General features: G+C 53.0%; 2 protein-coding genes across 2 annotated transcripts in view; one reads left to right on the forward strand and one right to left on the reverse strand.

The window, feature by feature from the left end:
* The first annotated feature begins 6697 nt into the window (after positions 1-6697).
* On the forward strand, positions 6698-16768 carry Slc16a3 (solute carrier family 16 member 3). The gene is made up of 6 exons (XM_036195638.1): positions 6698-6775; positions 11953-12036; positions 13027-13276; positions 13653-13796; positions 14240-15007; positions 15677-16768. Exons 3-6 carry the CDS (start codon positions 13054-13056, stop codon positions 15937-15939), a joined length of 1398 nt encoding a protein of 465 aa, XP_036051531.1. The 5' UTR covers positions 6698-6775; positions 11953-12036; positions 13027-13053; the 3' UTR covers positions 15940-16768.
* Csnk1d (casein kinase 1 delta) overlaps positions 16268-18306 on the reverse strand; it is a 38038-nt gene continuing 35999 nt past the window's right edge. Inside the window, exon 9 of the mRNA XM_036195642.1 lies at positions 16268-17079. Coding sequence (XP_036051535.1) covers positions 16990-17079 — 90 coding nt within the window. The 3' untranslated portion in view covers positions 16268-16989. The remainder of the gene's footprint in view (positions 17080-18306) is intronic.

The raw sequence follows: 18306 nt of genomic DNA on the forward strand, positions 1-18306 counted from the left end.
TTGGATGCCACTCTTTCTTTATGATAACTGCATGTTACATGAATTTCATTTTGATGTTAAACATGAGTAAACCACAAGTAACAAAATACCCTGCTGGGAAAGAGGGCAATTTGGGGAAGTAGAAAGGAAGGCATGTGATACAGGTCATACTTGGGGTGTCCTTCTGGCTGTTTTGGTTTGTATATGTTTGTGCTATGTGGATACACCCACACATTCAGTTGTATATGGGGGCCAAGGTCAACATCAGAATGTCTCTCTCAACCACTTTGCCATTTTAAAAAATTATTTATTGTGCATGAGAGAGAGAGAGGTTGAGTTTGAGGGTGTCACAATGCATGGAGGTCAGGGGACAGCTTCTAGGAGTCACCTTCTGCTTTGTTGAAGTGGAATGTCTCCTCCTGTTTCTGCTGTTGTAGTACACGCTTCAGGCTAGCTGGCCTGAGGGTTTCCATGATTCTTCTGTCAATTACGATTTTGCTGTCTTTGCCTCCCACCTTACCACAGGATGCTGGGATTGTAGATGCTCACCACTGCATCCAACTTTTTGTGGGGGTTCTGGGGATGAAACTTGGGTGGTCAAGTTCATGCAAACAGCACCTTTACCCACTGAACCATCTCTCCAGCCTCCCCCTTATGTTTTGGGATAAGATCTCTCACTGAACCTAGAGTGCTCTGTTTTGCCTAGATTATATAGCCAGGGATCTGTCTCTGTCTACCATCACTACCTTGCTGGGGTTATAGATATAAGCCACCAGCCCTAGCTTTTACATTGATTCTGGGATCCAAACATGGGTCCCAAGTAAATATCCACACAATCCAAAGACGTTCAGAGAGGCAAAAAGTTTTACTTCTGTAGAAGGATGCAAAGCAATGCAAATCCAGCAATACAGTGTACCCAGGGGGTTCCCACTGGTTTTTACTCCTAATGCAAAGGGGTTTTGTGCCTCACTCTGAGTAGTCAGAGCTCAGCCTCACATTCTTTAAAGGGTGGGATCACTTCAAGTGGTGAGCTGATAAGCAAAGTGCAACTTTTGAGAGCAGGACGCAACCTTGAGCACATACATGCTTTTATCTTAGAAAGATGCTGAGTTGGGGAGGGATTCTTGCCAGACTTTACTAATCTCTTTTTAAAAAATTTTCCCAGGGGCTGAAGAGATGGCTCAGTAGTTAAGAGCACTGGCTGCTCTTCCAGAGGACCCAGGTTCGATTCCCAGAACCCACATGGCAGCTCACAACTGCCTGTAACTACAGTTCCAGGAGATCTGACATCTTCACATAGACATACATGCAGGTAAAACACCAATGTACACAAAACAAAACAAAACAAAAACTAATTAAAATTTTTCAGAGGTTATTTTATTATTTTGTGTCTGTGAGTTTTTGGCCTGAATGTATTATGTGCATCATATGTATGCTTGGTGTCCTTGGAGGTCAGAAGAAGGCATCGGATCCCCTGGGACAGGAGTTACAGATGGCGTTGAGTACCATATGGTTGATGGGAATCTAACCTGGGTCCTCTGTAAGAACAACTCCTCTTAACCACTGTGCCATCTCTTCAGATCATGTCTGGACTAAATTCTTTAGAGATGGAGCTTTCATGGCCTCATTTAGCCCTTTGATACTGAAGACAGCACATTTACATTTCCCACACTCGTGCAGGAAGCATTCTACCTACAAAGTTATCTCTCCTTTCCTTCAAGGCAGGAGTTCTCCCCCACCGCACCCCACCCTCTCTCTGTGTGTTCTCTCTCTCTCTGTGTTCTCTCTCTCTCTCTCTCTGTTCTCTCTCTCTCTGTCTCTGTCTCTCTCTGTTTCTCTCTGTCTCTGTCTCTGTCTCTCTCTCTCTCTCTCTCTCTCTCTCTCTGTCTGTGTGTGTGTGTGTGTGTGTGTGTGTATGTGTGTGTGTAGCCCAGATTGGCCTCACACTCTAAATCTTGCCTCAGCCCCTGCCCCTGGGTTCTGAGACTGCTGTGTGGCCACCACACCCTTTTGTACATGCGCAATCCTAACAGAAAAACAAGGCTCCACTCTGCTCTTAAGTATGCATCTTGCTTTCTGCTGTGGGCCCGCTCAGTTGCGGAGCATATCCTGCTCATTTATTCAAACACTTGACTGTCTCAAATGGTTCACACCTAGCTGTTTCCTGAGGCCACAGCATGTGTAACTGTTGTTCCTGAGCCTTTTCCTCCTTCTTTGGTGCCCATTTGTGGATGTCCAAGTGAAACTCAGCAGAGAGCATCAGATAGCATTGGATGTTGGCAGGAGAAGTCCAGTCCCAGATGGGCAGAAGTAGGGGAGAGGAAAACTAATGCATTTGAAACCCACCAATACAGGATTGCCCCCCTGGGTCCAAATGGAGTCAGATGAAGGTAGAGTGGAATGGCTAAGAAGAAAGTGGAGACCCCAGAAGTTAACCCCCAAGGAACTTCAGGTGGGTTCTGCTAGACCCACATCACAGACCAGACCTGAAGACCAGAGGGAGGGACTTTGCTCCTCTGTCTTCCTTGCTGTGCTTCCATCTCCCCATGACCCTGGAATTACTGCCTAGGTGGCCCTAGTTCTGAGTTCCAGAAGTTCTGTTCTTGTCCAGTTCCGGCTTCAGAAGATGTGGAAGAGAGGCTGTTACTGCTACTAAGGAGAAAGACTGGTCAGCAGTTGGCTGTTCCTATTAAAAACTGCACACATCCAACAGTCCCACACGCCCATAGCCTAACATTCACATGGACCATAAACACACACACACAAATTAACACCCCAATTTACCCAACATTCACACCCCTAACACCCACCCAAACTACACACATCACAGATAAACACACTCACACCACAACATCTAATATCCACCCTAGTCCCCAACACCCTTCTCCACCACACACATCACATGCAAACATATCATCAACACACAAACACTCAATACTCCATCCTCATACTTTCAATACCCACACATCCACACAAACACCCAATACCCATGCATAATCACAGCCCAACACTCATAGACACCTCCATATAAACACATGCAACAAATGTACACCATATACCCAACATGCAGGCACACCCACATGCAAATTCCTACTCAACGCACACAAACACACCAATACCTCCAACACTCATGCATAACATCTACCCAAAATTCCCAGTACCCACCCAACAGTCATAGCTCAATGCCTACACCTACACAAACATACCTATGCACACTTAATGCCCCCTACCTCTACCACACACCACTCATGCACAACATAGCACACACAAACACCCAATATCCACACCTATCCACAGCACCTAATTTCTTACCTGTCATACTCAAACACACACACACACACACACACACCACCACCACCACCACCACCACCATACACAACACCCACTCATCACTCATGACAAACACCCAATATCCACACCTATCCACAGCACCTAATTCCTTACCTGTCATACTCAAACACACACACACACCACCACCACCACCACCACCACCACCACCACCACCACCACCACACAACACCCACTCATCACTCATGACAAACACCCAATATCCACACCTATCCACAGCACCTAATTCCTTACCTGTCATACTCAAACACACACACACACACACCACCACCACCACCACCACCACTACCACCACCACCTCCACCTCCACCACCACCACCACACACAACACCCACTCATCACTCATGACAAACACCCTGATATTTATTGCCCAGCACCAACAGAGCACAGGTGTGTGTAGCTGGGGTAGGCTGAGATTTAATTTCTCCCACTGGCCCACTCTCTGGATGCTGCACAGTGGAAAACTTTTTGTTTTTATTTTCTCCAGAGGATTTGGGGAGTAAAAACCCAGGGAAAGCATAGAATGAAGGAATGGGGTCCCAAACTCATGGTCTCGGGTCCAGGCTGTGTCCGGTGGGGCTTCTGCCTCCTCACACAGCAGTACTCCTTTCCAGTCTGGGCCAGGGAAGGCTTCATCCCACTATACCTGCAGGCCCTGGAGGAAAAGTGCCCGAGTTGTGGAGTAACAGGTTTCAGTAGTGTGTTACTAGATCCCACTGGACAGAGATCATTCAGGGAGCAGGGGCAGGAGCCAGGCAGCTGGGGACCCCAGGGAGGGGAGCTGTGGTTGGGACAGAATGTCTCAGTGACTTGGCCTTCTTCACCTGACCCAGCTTGTCCTGGCCTCAGTCCATCATGGGGTAGCAACTGGTGCTGGGTGGTTGGTTCATGTAGGCGTGGCCAGGCATCGTGACTAGGCTATAATCTGGGAGATGGGGAAGAATCTCCATGGGCTGCCGATGTGGTGTCTGTTTGGCTCTGCAGAACCTAGAAGATTTGGGGCTCCTGACTGGAGAGTCTTGACCTTCCACCTACCTTCTCCGAGGCAGCTGACAGGGGAACCTTCAGAAACTCTTTCCCTGTTTCTAAGATCGTTTGGAGACAGAGGAGGAGCCTGGCCCCCACCCTGTCTGGGAGACTGGATGCTTGATCAAGATTGGTGATAGATCCTTCACATCCCATGGTTGGGAAGATCTTGGGAAAGTCCATGTTCTGCAGGATTCCAGCCACTAAGTCTCCTCAGAGCACATTCCAGGGCCTGATGGGACCTGAAGCTATAGACTGGAATGGTATGACGTGGGACTGGTAAGGTGCCTGGAGGGACATGGTGGATGTTGGAGGGCAGGACTGGATCTGGCTGGACCACTGGGCAGTGCTAGGAAACTGACATCTCCCAGGGATAGCTACATCTTCCCAGGTACCTTCCCTTCAGAAAAGGACATCCTGAGCTGGTACATGCCCATGGTGGGCAGACTGGACACTAGATACCAGTATGGAGAGAGCTCCCACATCAGTGCTAGAACAGTAGAGTCTGTGCTGTGGGAATTTTGCTCTTGGGCTCTAGGTCATGAATGCTCCTAGATTCACCCAGAAAATGGAGTATTGGGTGTCCTAGAGCAACTAGGTCTCAGAGTCTGCAGAAACCTGGCTGTGGATGGTGCAGCTCCTGGCCTTTGGGAGACAGGAGGATACACAGGTTTGGTTTCTGTTTCCTTGTGGGCAGCTCTGAGATATCTGGTCTGAAGGAATGGTGAGGGGTGGTAAACACAGCTCCTGCCACACTGAACTGTGAGCCCAAGAAGAGGATGTCACTAGCCCCCACATCTGTGGGATGGTGTCTGGGTATCTGTAACATATTCAGTAGCTGAGGCTGAAGTTTGGCTGCCCTACCTCCCAGAAGTTAGCCACCCATCACAGGTCTTCATCCTTGAAGACTGAGGCCCCATATGCTACTTGCTGGAGGCCATGGGATTCTTACCATGAATGGTTTCCTTAGCATCTTTGAAGTAATAGTGAGACCCTAGGCAGGGGTGGAGATTAGACCCTGAATGACTCTTCATGGAAGGTCCATTGGAGGATGGGTGCTGAACACTCAGTAGAGCAGTTGGTCCTACTAGGCTGGGCATCTCAGTAGGTAAGGACTCAGGATGGTTGACTATGGGGGCCAAAGCTAATGCTATGGTGCCCTCCGGTTACCAAGGCCAAAAGAATGGACAGTTGTGACATTCTGGACTGGGGGGGGGATCACCTTTTCCCATTCTGGATGTGTTGAAATCTTTGTCTAAAGTTGAATTATGCTCTAAACTTCCTAGCCTCAGGGGATCTGGGGTTGTTTAGGAGCCTCATTAGAAGTGAGATGGAGTGCTTCTTTAACCCAGGCTAGATGCCCAAGGATAAGTGTCCTGGGCCCTGTCCGTCAAAGGTCATGCTCCCTGATGCCTGCTCAAACCTAGCACCCGAAGTGCCAGTTCTCTCCATTGCATGGAGGGGTAAAAATGAGGCTGAAGATACATGTTCCCTGGAGGACTAGGAAGAATCTGCTCAGAAGAAAGACTCTGCTTTCTCCCAACCCTGACCCTTCCCAGGCAATCAGCATTTGTGGAGTAGGATGGAAAACTCTCTCCTGGTTCTCATCTCCCTCACTGGGCTGGGAGTTGAAGGGTGACAGAGCAGGGTTGTGGTGTCAGTGTCTGCATCTGGCTTTGCAAGCGCTCGACCACAGGGGAAAGCGGAAGTTCAGGGAGGTTGGCAGCCTTGCCCAAGATCCCCCTATAGTCCAAGGTGCGCGGGTCTTGCTTCTCAACTAGGGGAGACAGTCGCCACGGCCACGCAATAGCTCAGGCAGGATGTGGAGGTTTGGATGGGGCAAAGGTCCGAAGGAGGCCTAAAGACAGAAAGCTGAGGCAGGTGGCGGGAGCCCATGGTGAATGGGGTGCAGTGGGGACGCGTGCCACCCGGCAGAAGGTGCGGGCCAGGGCATGGAGGGCAAAAAAGTTCCATTCTCGGAGGTAGTGAAGACGCTGCTGCTCTCTTGCCAGAATCATAGAAGGACCCCGCAGCCTTGGAAAGGGATAAATGGAGAGGGAGAAAGGGGTGCCTAGGGGAGGCTAGGCGGTCAGCCTAGGTCTGAGGGCGCGGAAGAGACCAGTGAAAAGGTCCGTGTTGGGTGGGGTCCGCGCCCGGGCCACCTATAGAACCGGTTCAGGCCCGAGCTCCCTGGTAAGCGGAGAATGGCAGTGACCGAGCCGTCGGGGCGCAGCGGCTGGGGCGCCCCCTCCGGCAGCAGCGAGGGGTCCGGCGGGGAGGGCAGGGGCGGCGCCAGGCAGCGGTGACGTGCGCGGGGGACGTGCCGCGCGAGGGATGAGAGCACTTAAAGTCGCCCCCGGCTCGGCGCCGAGCAGCCCAGGCGGACAGAGGCGGACGCTGCGGCTGGTGGTGGCGGTGGCAGGTAGGCTCGGCGGGATGCTTGGCGCGTGGAGCGAGGCAGGGACCCTCCAGTGGCCCAGGGTTTGGGCCTTCGTTCCTCAGGTGCCGGATCCGGGCCTGGAGCTCCTGGCTCCGGGTCATCTCCCCTCCTAGTTTTCTAGCCCCGGGTCTCTTCTGACTTGGAGAACCCTCTCACCACTGCGGCGCCACCAAATGGCCCGGAGCAGCCTGTTGCGTGCTCGCATCCTGCCTCCCTACCTTCGCAGAAGCCTATCCATCCGACAGCCCTCGGAGGGCTGGGCTTCATCTAGGAGGCAGCAGCTCTGGGCGACCAAACGTCCAGAGTATAAATAGCTCGGCCCAAGAGGGTTGGAGGGTGGCCAGGCGACTGGAGAACCTGGGCTATATTTGGTGGGAATGCTATATAGACTTCTTGGAAACCTGAACAGCCAGCGGGCATCAGCAGGCCGCCAGTGAGAGAGGAGCACGTGCGCTTCGGAATGGTTGGGGGAGGAATGCCCTCGGGTCTCTTCCTCCCATCTCATTACATCTTACTAACCATCTTAAACTCGCTAACTCTCACCCAGCCACCACTGTTAGCCCAAACTAGACACATGAAAGTGTGGTTTCCCTTCATAATGGGATGGGTTTGCCCTATCCTCATTCCATGGCAAAACCAGGTGCACAGCCTCGGTTTTTGTTTGCTTGTTTGTTTTACCTGAAAAGTTGTTTGCCTGGATGCTGGTCCAGTCAACAGGCAGGTTTAACTACAAGGGAAGCCGTTAATTCTGCCACTGATGGTTCTTGGAATCTGGGCGACAGGTAAGGGGGCAGCAGGATCCAGAGTCTGCTCTTTACCCGACACACAGGGCTGCATGTCCAGGCCGACAGGAACGCTTTCTGTGATGATCAGAGTCAGGGCAACTGGGTGATCTGAGAGACAGTAAATGGCAAGGCTCCCCCATACAACAGTAGCTTGTCCAAAGCGGGTGGGTGGATTCTGTTGGTGGCAGGAGGTTATCTCCCAGGGCCCTCAGCTTCATTCCACAGGCCCAGAAGTTGGCCGGTGTCCAGTGGGTGTTGGGTCTGTCTGTGCTGAAAATGAGGATAGTCCCGAAAATGTTGGGACTCCCTCAGGATGGGCAGTGACTGATGCACAACTGGTGTGCAAATGACGGGTCTACCTCTCAAGGGGCACTGGGGATCCTACCTAGGTACGTGTGGAGCCTTCTTGACAAGGGCTTTGTGGAACCGACAAAGCCTTGAACAACCATTGGTTTGGTTCCAAGATGGACTTGCCCACAACACCAGTGACCTTGAGGCAGGGCCTGCTTCCCATATAAACGATCTAGTACTCACTGCCCGGAAGCCTAAATTTGGAGGGGGAGCAAGGAGAAAGCATTGTTGAACTTACAACCATCAGGAGTGATATAGAAGGGGTCAGTTTGTGGGACCCTTAGTATGCCAGTGTGCCGGAATTACTGACTCTAGGGCCAGTTCTGCAGTGAACTGGCTAGGAAGTGGGGGCTGGTGAGGGACCAAGTGCGAGGGGCACCTTGGGGCCCCAAGTCGGACCTATGGATGGTGGTGCTTAGCAATTGGAGACGCCTCTGGATCAGGCCTTGGTCCACTTGGCACTGGGCACTGGCACAGGGGCAGGGCAGGAATGGAGACAGCCCTAGTGGCATGAGTAGGCCTCCCGCCTCAGTTTCCATCAGTGGAATGGGCCAGGAGGGGCAGATGCACTTAGGAACTAGCTGCGAGACCCGCAGTTCATCGGTCAGCATCTCAGAGGCTCGGCCGCGCGCCCCGGCTCGCTTCTGTGAAGGGCAGAGGGAAATGGCCCCCCTCGAAAGTCAATCTGTGCGTGAATTGTAGAGCCCCTTAGGGCAAGTGGCGCCGCGCTCTGCGAGTACGGTAGGAGCGGAGAAGGACCGCCTACTCCAGGCAATACGGGCCGGCAGCTCCTCCCTTGGCGCGGTCACGTCCCCCACGTCCCGAGGCCGCTTGGGTGGAGCTTCCTTCCCTTCCCGACCCTAGCCCGACCCACTGAGCCCCGCCCAGGTCTGCTGGACCTTTACATCCAGTCGGCAGATGGAGTGAGGCAGGCGGTCCTGTCGGTTGCCACCTCTAACCTAAGCCCCACTCCCACCCATACTTTTGCCGTGCCAGACAGGGATGGGAGTTGGGGGGCGCTTATGACTTTTGAGCCTTGGATCCTGGCTTTAGAAAGGAAGACTGCACGGGAATTGAGGGTTCCATACATGGCCTTGTGAGGGAGTAGCCAATGCAATGCCCAGCAGGCCTAGGTGGAACTTTGTTGGAAAGTGGCTCAGAGGGTCCCACTCACTGACCCTAACCTTGCAGAGAAGGGGCTCCCACAGCAAGATGGAGAAGGTCCTCAGGACTGCCCCATTTTTGTGACAGTGAAGCGTTGAAGGTTCCTCACAAGATGTGGGACTCTGAGCCCAACTATCCTATGACAGCCCTGCAGGGATCTCAGGCCTGAGGTGGGGTGGAGGTTGGCTCTGGGCAACGGTGTCTATTCTGGCAAACAAGACTAGTATTTCTACCCTGCTGGTCCCTGCAAAGTCGATGTGAGCTGACAGGACAACTTGCAGTGATGCCAGGCATGGCCTGGAGGCTGGGCAGGCCAGGAGGGACGGGGTGGAGGGCCAGGCCACCCCTGTGGCTCAACCTCTGCTGCATCGTGCCTCTGCAGGAAAGGCCTTAGGGGCTTTTCCATGGCATACCTTTACACACTGGTGGGCTCAGGGCTGAGGGCCCAGGAAGGAGAGGCATGCTGTTATACCTGTTTGTACAATGGTAGGGAAGGGAGGGAGGAACTTGGAAGGAGGTCTTTCAACAGCCTCTTGCCCCTGCTGCTGAGGTATTGGGCACTAGCCTCAACTAGCTGCTTACTTGTTTTTTGGGGATCTGGAATGTAACCCAAGGAAGGTAGTTAGTTGCCTTAGTTCCTGCCAACTACTTAGACCACGAAGGCAGGGCCAAGCCTGGTCCCTCCTCTGATGACAGGCACTTACAGGACACCTGAATAGTCCAGACCCTTAAACGCAAAAGGATATTTACAAGGGACTCCCATGTACCTCTGCCATAGGCAACACTCAGTGGTGTTAGGCCTTTCAAGGGCCTCTAGGGACCAGCTTTTGGGAGCACCCTGGAGGCTTTCCTGACCCAGCCCCCACCCCCAGATCAGTTTTCTGTGACCTGGAGGTTGAGTTATTTCTGGGCTGCTTCACATGCTTCCCTGGGAGGGTAAATGTCACTGAAAGGCTAGACAGCTAGGGTGTGCCCATGGATATGCTGTTGGAGGTGGGGGCCCCTGTGGATATAGACAGGGAAGCCAAAGGGTTAGAGCGCTGGCCTGCATTTTGGCCCATCCATGCTGTTACCCTGTGGATCTCATTCTCAAGGCAGGCTGGGAATCCTAGCCTTTTTCTCGACTGGGATGTGTTGAGGCCTGGGTGACAAAAATCAGCCTAAACAGCAGGCTTGAACTGCACCCCTGGGTGGGAAATTTGATCTCCCTGACAAGTCTCCCTCTTCAGGGTCTCTGGAGACCAGCTGGGGTGGGCACTGGTGAGGCTCCATTAGGGTAGTTAGCACCACACTGAGTAAGGACAACACTGGTGCTGGGCCTTGGAGGAGAGCTTCCTGTCTTGGTGCCATCATCTTCTTGGCACTGAAGGGGGCCTTCCCTGTATAATAGTCTTACACGGCAGCCATGGGCCTGAAAAGTTCCAGAACATGTATCCTTCTGACCTTGCTTGCCCTTCAAGATCCCAGTTTAGAGGGCACATTATCTACAGCCGGTAATTATGTCCCCATTTCTGTCCTTGGATTCTGAGAGCTTCAGTGAGAGCCCAACCTTTATAATAAGCAAAGATGAAGAAACGTCAAAAGGCTGGAATACCTGTTAGTATCTTGATAAGTGCTAGACATGCCTGATATAGCTCAGATGCTCAGGCCTGGGAGCTCTAATCCTCTGTGGGGGACCTCGGGGACCCAGAGTTAGGGTAGTGCTCCCTGCTGGTTCTGGGCATGCTCTCCTCTTGGCTTTGCATGGAAATTGGTTTTATTTTATTGTGTGAACACGGGGGTGGGGGTGGGGTGGAGTGGGGGCACAGGCGTGTGTGTGCGTGTGTGTGTGTGTGTGTGTGTGTGTGTGTGTGTGTGTGTGTGTGTGTGATGTTTATGGAGGTCAGGACAACCTGTAGGAGTCAGTTCTCTTCCATCATGTAGTTCATGGGGATTGAACCCATGTTGTCAGCCTCAGAGGCAGGTGCCTTTACCCACTGAGCCACCTTGCCCACTCTGGCTTTATTTTAAAAAGTGCAACAGAAGGCTGGGCATGGTGATTCATGCCGGTAATCCCAGCACTCAAGAGTTAGAGGCAAGGGAGTTGGATGCCATCCTGTGATACACAGAGAGTTCCAAGCCAACTAGCACTCATAGTGAGATAGTGTCTATACACACACACACACACACACACACACACACACACACACACACACACACACACACAAGAGGCAGCAAACTTTTGTAAAGCCACAATCTGAACAGGCGGAAACCCCAGTTGGCCACCTCTCCCATTCTCTCCTTGACTACCCCTTAAGTTTTGGGTCTGAGGTCATCCTCACTTTTCTCTTTGGTTTCATCTCTAAATGGTATATCCCTAAAATGTACTCCCCCACCCCAGATTTTAGTTTCCCTTTTAAATAATCTTAAGGGTCTTTTAAACCCAGGGCTAATGGAGAAGAGGTGCCTGTAACCTGGGGCTCCCACTGAGCATGTCCTCACTGGCATAAAATACTTCTCCTGTGGGTCTGAGTGGGGAGGGTCTCAGGCTGGGCCATGGCCAGATGGTCAGAAGCAGGGCGAAGCCTTTGAAGGTAGGTGTGCATTCCCAGCAGAGCTGTGTGTTGTCTCTGAACCTTAGGAAAACCTAGGTGGAGTCACACCACATTTGGGCTTCCCAGGACGCAGTCTAGTTTAGCATGTCTGTGCCCTGACCACAGGACTCTGCTCACAGGAAGAAGCCAGCAAAGGGGCAGGGCTGGTGCCTATAGATACATGCACAGCCCTTCCACGGGAGCAGCCAAGGTAGCTCTCTTAGTCAGGGGTTTACATCCTAGTGCCAGCTGCCCTTAAACATCATGGTTTGATTTTTCTCCCCAGAGTACAGTTTGGCAGCACAGCATTTGTGGAGACTGGACTGACTACTCAGGTCAGAGGCTACCCCCTGCTGCAGCTCAATCCTTGGTGAGATGGGGGACCTCTGGGATTAGGGGAATACTGACTGGGGGTCAATACCCAGACAAAAACCTGTCCTAGCTTTCGGATTTGCTCTGTCTCACATCAACTAAGCCCCTGACATTCATGAAAAGGGAAGTTAGCACTGGGTGGGGGTGGGGTACGGGACACTCCCTGCTTACTTTAGCAGCTGGGGCCAGAAGATCTGCCCTGTTCCAATAGATTAATTATGAGCTGCAGTCATGACTGATTTTTTTCCTTAACCCCTAGGCCTTCCTAGAATCCATCAGGATCATTCAGCCTCTCCCAAAAGCCACTGTCATGGATGATTCTAGGCAGAGTTGAACTACTAAGCTCTACCCAGGGGAAGTAGGAAGTCCCCCTCAGATACCATAGCCTGTGTTTCATCTGCCTCTGCTCCAGACCCATGTCCTCCCAGTCAGTCAGAAAGTGGAATCCAGAGTGGACAAAGGATGTAGCATAGCTCCTCAGGGGCAGAACAGGGCAGGGCTGACCTCATTTAGATTTAGAGCTGGGCAAAGTGCTGGACACCCACCCCAGACATTCTGGGAGAGGACTCAAGAGTGTGCCCCAAAGGGGTGGGAAGTATAGGTTGCTGCTGGGATTACATTGTGTGGCATAGTCTCTGCCCAGTACAAGTGCAGAAAAACACCAGCCAGGCTGATTTCTTAAGGTCTGTTCTTCCCAGGAGGGCCAAGCCCGAAAAAGTCATTGTACTTTATAGCCACCTGTATGGGGACAGACAGCTGAGTGAGGGGTCCAGACAGCTTCCCAAAGTACCAGTTAAGGATAGCCAGGGCGGGAGCCCTGAGGTAGTGACAGCAGGTTGCCCAAGGCTGAGCTGCTGTAGGAGTGGCCAGGTGCCAATTCTGGGACTCTCCGGTGTCTTGCCTGTTTTTGTCCCCACCCTCCTCTGCTGGGCTGTGGCTGAGATGATCACCCTGGCAACCTTAGTCAGCTCTGTTTCTTTTCTTTCAGGGCAAGGTGAAACCAGCCCTCCTGGCTATGGGAGGAGCCGTGGTTGACGAAGGTCCCACCGGAGTCAAGGCCCCTGATGGAGGCTGGGGCTGGGCCGTCCTCTTCGGCTGTTTCATCATCACGGGTTTCTCCTATGCCTTTCCCAAAGCAGTCAGCGTTTTTTTCAAGGAGCTCATGCGTGAGTTTGGGATTGGCTATAGTGATACGGCTTGGATCTCCTCCATCCTGCTGGCTATGCTCTATGGCACAGGTGAGGTGGGGTTCACAATTATCCAAGGGAGCACAGAGGAATGGGGTAAATCCTTGAGTGGGTGATCTTGCCAGAAAGCTATTGGTTCTCTAAAGGGCAAAGTGTCTTGGTCCCTGTCTAAGTGTGTAGGCTCCCAGTGGCCAGGCTCCACAAGCAGTTCCTTCAAAGAGGTTGATGCCTGTTGACCTGCTTAGGTCATGTGAGGAGCTGGGCTCTGCCCAGTGTCCACTAAGTTGTTAGTGTCCTTGCACTAAGAACTTAGCCCCCAGTGCCCAGCACACCTCATAATTGAGGGTCTTACATATTCTGGTGGGCAGGGATGGGGCAGAGTCAAGCCAGACGCCTGGCCCCTCCCTCAGCTACCTTCTCTACACAGGGCCACTCTGCAGTGTGTGTGTAAACCGTTTTGGCTGCCGGCCTGTCATGCTTGTGGGTGGCCTCTTTGCATCCCTGGGAATGGTGGCCGCATCTTTCTGCAGAAGCATTATTCAGATCTACCTCACCACAGGGGTCATCACTGGTGAGTTGGATAGGACCTGCAGACCTTCTGCTCATGATCTGTTCTGAGTTTTGGGGGAGAGTTGAGCACTGTTGGGCTTCTTGGCTGTACCCTTTCCTCTCATCCATAACAGTTTGACGAGATGAGTGGCCAGTGTCTGAGGCTCTGTACTTTGAGTCTCTTAGATGCTTACCATCATTTGCAATGGACCTGTGCTCAGGGAAGTTGGGGTATGGATGAAGGTATGGGAGACACAGGGGTCTAAGCTGCCTTGCTTGGAAATCTGAGTCACAAGGTCTAAAGCTGCCTTCCCTGCAAGTCTTGGCCATGGGGTTTAACTCTGCTCTCCTTGGAGATCTGGGCCTGGGTTTTCATACTGCCTTCTTTGCAGGATTGGGTCACAGGGTTCCACATTGCCTACTTGGAAGTCTGGGTTTGAGGTCTTACACTGTCCTCTCTTACAGGCTTGGGTCTGGCTCTCAACTTTCAGCCCTCCCTCATCATGCTCAACCGATACTTCAACAAACGGCGCCCTATAGCCAATGGGTTGGCAGCAGCAGGCAGTCCAGTGTTCCTTTGTGCACTGTCCCCACTGGGGCAGCTACTGCAGGACCACTATGGCTGGCGAGGTGGCTTCCTCATCCTGGGGGGCCTGCTGCTCAACTGCTGCGTGTGTGCTGCGCTCATGAGGCCACTAGTGGCACCCAAAGCGAGTGGAGGGACTGGGCCCCAGGTACCCCAGCGGCCATCCAAGCATCTTTTGGACTTGAGTGTCTTCCGAGACCGTGGCTTCCTCATCTATGCAGTGGCTGCTTCCATCATGGTGCTGGGGCTCTTTGTACCCCCAGTATTTGTGGTGAGCTATGCTAAGGATCTGGGTGTGCCTGACACAAAGGCCGCCTTCCTTCTTACCATCCTGGGCTTCATTGACATCTTTGCCAGGCCCACAGCTGGTTTCATAACCGGGCTCAAGAAGGTGCGGCCATACTCTGTCTACCTCTTCAGCTTTGCCATGTTCTTCAATGGCTTCACCGACCTGACAGGCTCCACAGCTAGTGACTACGGTGGCCTGGTGGTCTTCTGCATCTTCTTTGGCATCTCATATGGCATGGTAGGGGCTCTACAGTTTGAGGTGCTCATGGCTATTGTAGGCACTCACAAGTTCTCCAGTGCCATTGGTCTCGTGTTGCTGTTAGAGGCTGTGGCTGTGCTCATCGGACCCCCATCAGGAGGTGAGTGCTGCTGGCAGGGGACACCACAACAGGGCAAGAACACCTGGCCTCCCTGAGGAGGGGCTACCTATCCCCCCTTCCTTTCATACCTGCTTTAGGAGACTGGAAGTAGATAGGATCTGGGGCTAGCAGATGTCAGCAGTAAGTGCTGGCTCTGAGCCAAGACAGGCATAAACTTTGGTCCTTTTACTTTCTGAAGGCCAGCCAAAAAACACTCCATTGAAATGGAGAATGTTTTTTAGCTGGAGAGGGTAGCCTAGCTATCCTGGACTGTCTCTTACTCCACAGCCCTTTCTGATCCCCTTATAGCCTCTGGCTCCTTCTTTCTCCAAGAATGATCTTGGTGTCCTCAGTTACTAGATATACAGGGCCTTGCTAAGCCATGTTTCTTTCTATGGGTCTGTGGCTGGGAAGAGATATATGCCCCATGAGTGCAAACCTTCAAGGCCACTTCTATCCATCCTTTTTGATTCAGCCTTTGCTGTCATGGGGAGGAGAAAGAGGAAGAGGCTGGAGAGGGCTGAGCAGATGCTGCTGGGGATGGAATTCAAGGCAGACAGGGTGACTGCATGTGTGAGGCATTTCCTCGATGCCAGGAGATGGAGCCCTGGCCCAGGGTGGAAGCAGAGTACTCCCAGGAGCTTCTAGTGACCTGGGTCTTCTTTGCAGGCAAGCTGCTAGATGCTACGAAAGTTTACAAGTATGTGTTCATCCTGGCGGGGGCCGAGGTGCTCACCTCCTCCCTTGTGCTGCTGTTGGGCAACTTCTTCTGCATCAGGAAGAGGCCGGAGGTGACCCAGCCTGAGGAGGTGGCCTCAGAGGAGGAGAAGCTCCACAAGCCCCCTGTGGACTCGAGGGAGGTGGAGCACTTCCTGAAGGAACAGCCTGAGAAAAATGGGGAGGTGGTTCATACCCCGGAAACCAGCGTGTGAGCGGCCTGGCCGGGCGGGCAGGGAGCAGGGAAGAGGCCCAGAGACTGGCAACGCTCATATTTATTTCACAAACAGGACCAGCTGAGGCGGGGCCATCTGCTCAGCTCTGGCTGCCTGGTCAGCGGGTCAGTGTTTTGCGGGGAGAGGTGGCAGGGTGGGAATCGTGTCATTCCAAAGTGGATCTGCGGTGAAGCCAAGGAAGCCGCACAGTTACCAGCCGCCTAGACCAGGGACCCAGCCTGCTGAGCCCAAGCAGCCTGTGCCCCCCCCCCCCCCCCCCCCCCCACTGTGGCCAAGGACCTAGAAACCCACACTTAGGAGACAACACGACTTTAATCAGAGGGCAGGGCTGGGACGGGCTGGCAGGTGGGTGCTGCCTGCAGGGTCCTCCCTGACCCCACCATCCGACCCCCATCTCTGGCCCTGGTCTCCTACGTTGCCAATCATCCCTGTCTAGGGGACAAATTGCTCCTTCTACCTGAGAAGGTAGAAATAGTCCTGTGTGTAGAGGAGCATCAGAGGGCCTGTCTCCAGGAGCTGTCTGGTTCTGGGCAGTGGTCTATTCACCCCGAGTCCCACCTTTGTTAAATAACAAACTGCTGATTCTTAAAAAGTGGTTCTGATCTTCATTAGCTCTCCCAGTTCTGCCTGCTGTAACCTCCTCTGCTACCCTAGGGTTTGCTCAGCAGCCACAGCGTTCATAGAGCAGGAAGAAAAGGGGAGGGGGTATCAAGGGAGGGGGAGGGGTGCCAGGGTGGCACTTGGAGGCCATGGGACCCCCAGGGGTGAGGAGACTGAGCTGAGATACAGCATAAGCTCTGTTCACTGTCTGTGGGCTTCCAACGTAAGTTTCCTGCCTTCCGTTTATTCACCCCTCTGGAGGGCTGGTAAATTTCTCTATGTAGTCAGCACCTGCTGATCCTGTTCCCCATCCTCTGTCCAGCCCATGCTCAGCACTCGGGTTTGCCCTGGGCACCTCGCACCCACCTGCCCTGTGGCCAGTGGCGGCCTGCGTGGCTGGAAGCCCGGTCAGAGGCCGCTGGGGCTGCCTCAGTAGGTGGTACGTCGTGGGCGCTGGGGACGGCAGCGGGCACCTTGGCGGGCCGCATGCAGCCGGAGAGACGACACATCCCTGCTCCTCTGCAAGGAAAAGGAGGCAGTGCTCATATCTGGTACCAGCCTCCCATACTCCCTGGTGGGTCTGGCTCTGCTCAGCTCCATGAGGAGGCCAAGGGCTTGCAGCTCTGACCCAGTCTAAAGATTCTGGGGTGCCTCTCCCATCTGTTTTTTTTGTTCCCTCTAGAAGTCAGCTGGTGGGCAGTGCTGGAGGCAGCTGTGGTCACATGCATCCTGGAGTCTCTCATTTGCCAACCTCACCAGAGCAAGTGCAAGTGGCTTAAAGGCAGGCCAAGCTCCACCTGTGGCGGTAGCTGCCCACAGAAACTAGAGGGAAGAGAGACAAAGTGGTGGGGAGTGGGTAGCATTCTGATGCAGGGACACTGGGCCTCAGTGGACATAGCCTGCTCTTCCCACCTCTCAGCCAGCCTCACTCCTTGGGACCCAAAAGAGCCTTCAGGCCTGCATCCTCCACTCCTAGGCCAGGCTGCAGCAATTATACTGATGGAGCCACTGCCTGAGAGCAGCTCTTGGTGGGGAGGGCACAGGAAGGGCTTTTTCCTAGAACTAACCGTCTGCACTGATCAGACTGATTGCTTACACCCTAAACCAGCTCTGACCCTCACTAAGCTGCATCACCCTGGGTGACAGCACCAGGTCATCCTACCCCTTTCACTTGTTCATCCCACACCTGCATCCAGAGCATGTAGTATGTGAGAACAAACAGCAGTCAGGAAATGGCAAAATGGTTAGGCTTCATGCAATCATGGACCATTGTTTGGGAAGATGCTTCTTCAGAGGGTACAGATCCATAGTGGGCTGGAGTCTTTATAAGGGAGATGCTGGGTGGCCCTGAGACCCCTCAAGCCTGTATGTACTGGTGGGACCCCATTGCACCCCACGGTTGCAGCATCTGTGCCCTGTAATGAGCAGGTGGTTTCATCTGTCTGCATTTCTGCAAAGATACTTTCCAACTGGACAAAAGGAAACTCCCTGTCCTCAAAGTATGGCTGCTGGAACACCTAGAGTGGTAACCATCCCAAAGAGATGATCCTAAAGCCAAAAAGACCTAAGGAGGGACTGTGAACACTCTGGCAGCAGCTGGGGACACACAGAGGACACACTGAACAAACTGCCCTGTAGGGGCTGAATGGAGTACCAAGGATATTCAGTATCTTCTGAAGACCCAAGCCTGAGTGACAATGGAAAGGCCTGTCCATCCAGACTCAACTTATAACTGGGCCTGCAAAG

This window comes from Onychomys torridus, chromosome 8 (genome assembly GCF_903995425.1).
Source record: "Onychomys torridus chromosome 8, mOncTor1.1, whole genome shotgun sequence".
Lineage (NCBI taxonomy): Eukaryota > Metazoa > Chordata > Mammalia > Rodentia > Cricetidae > Onychomys > Onychomys torridus.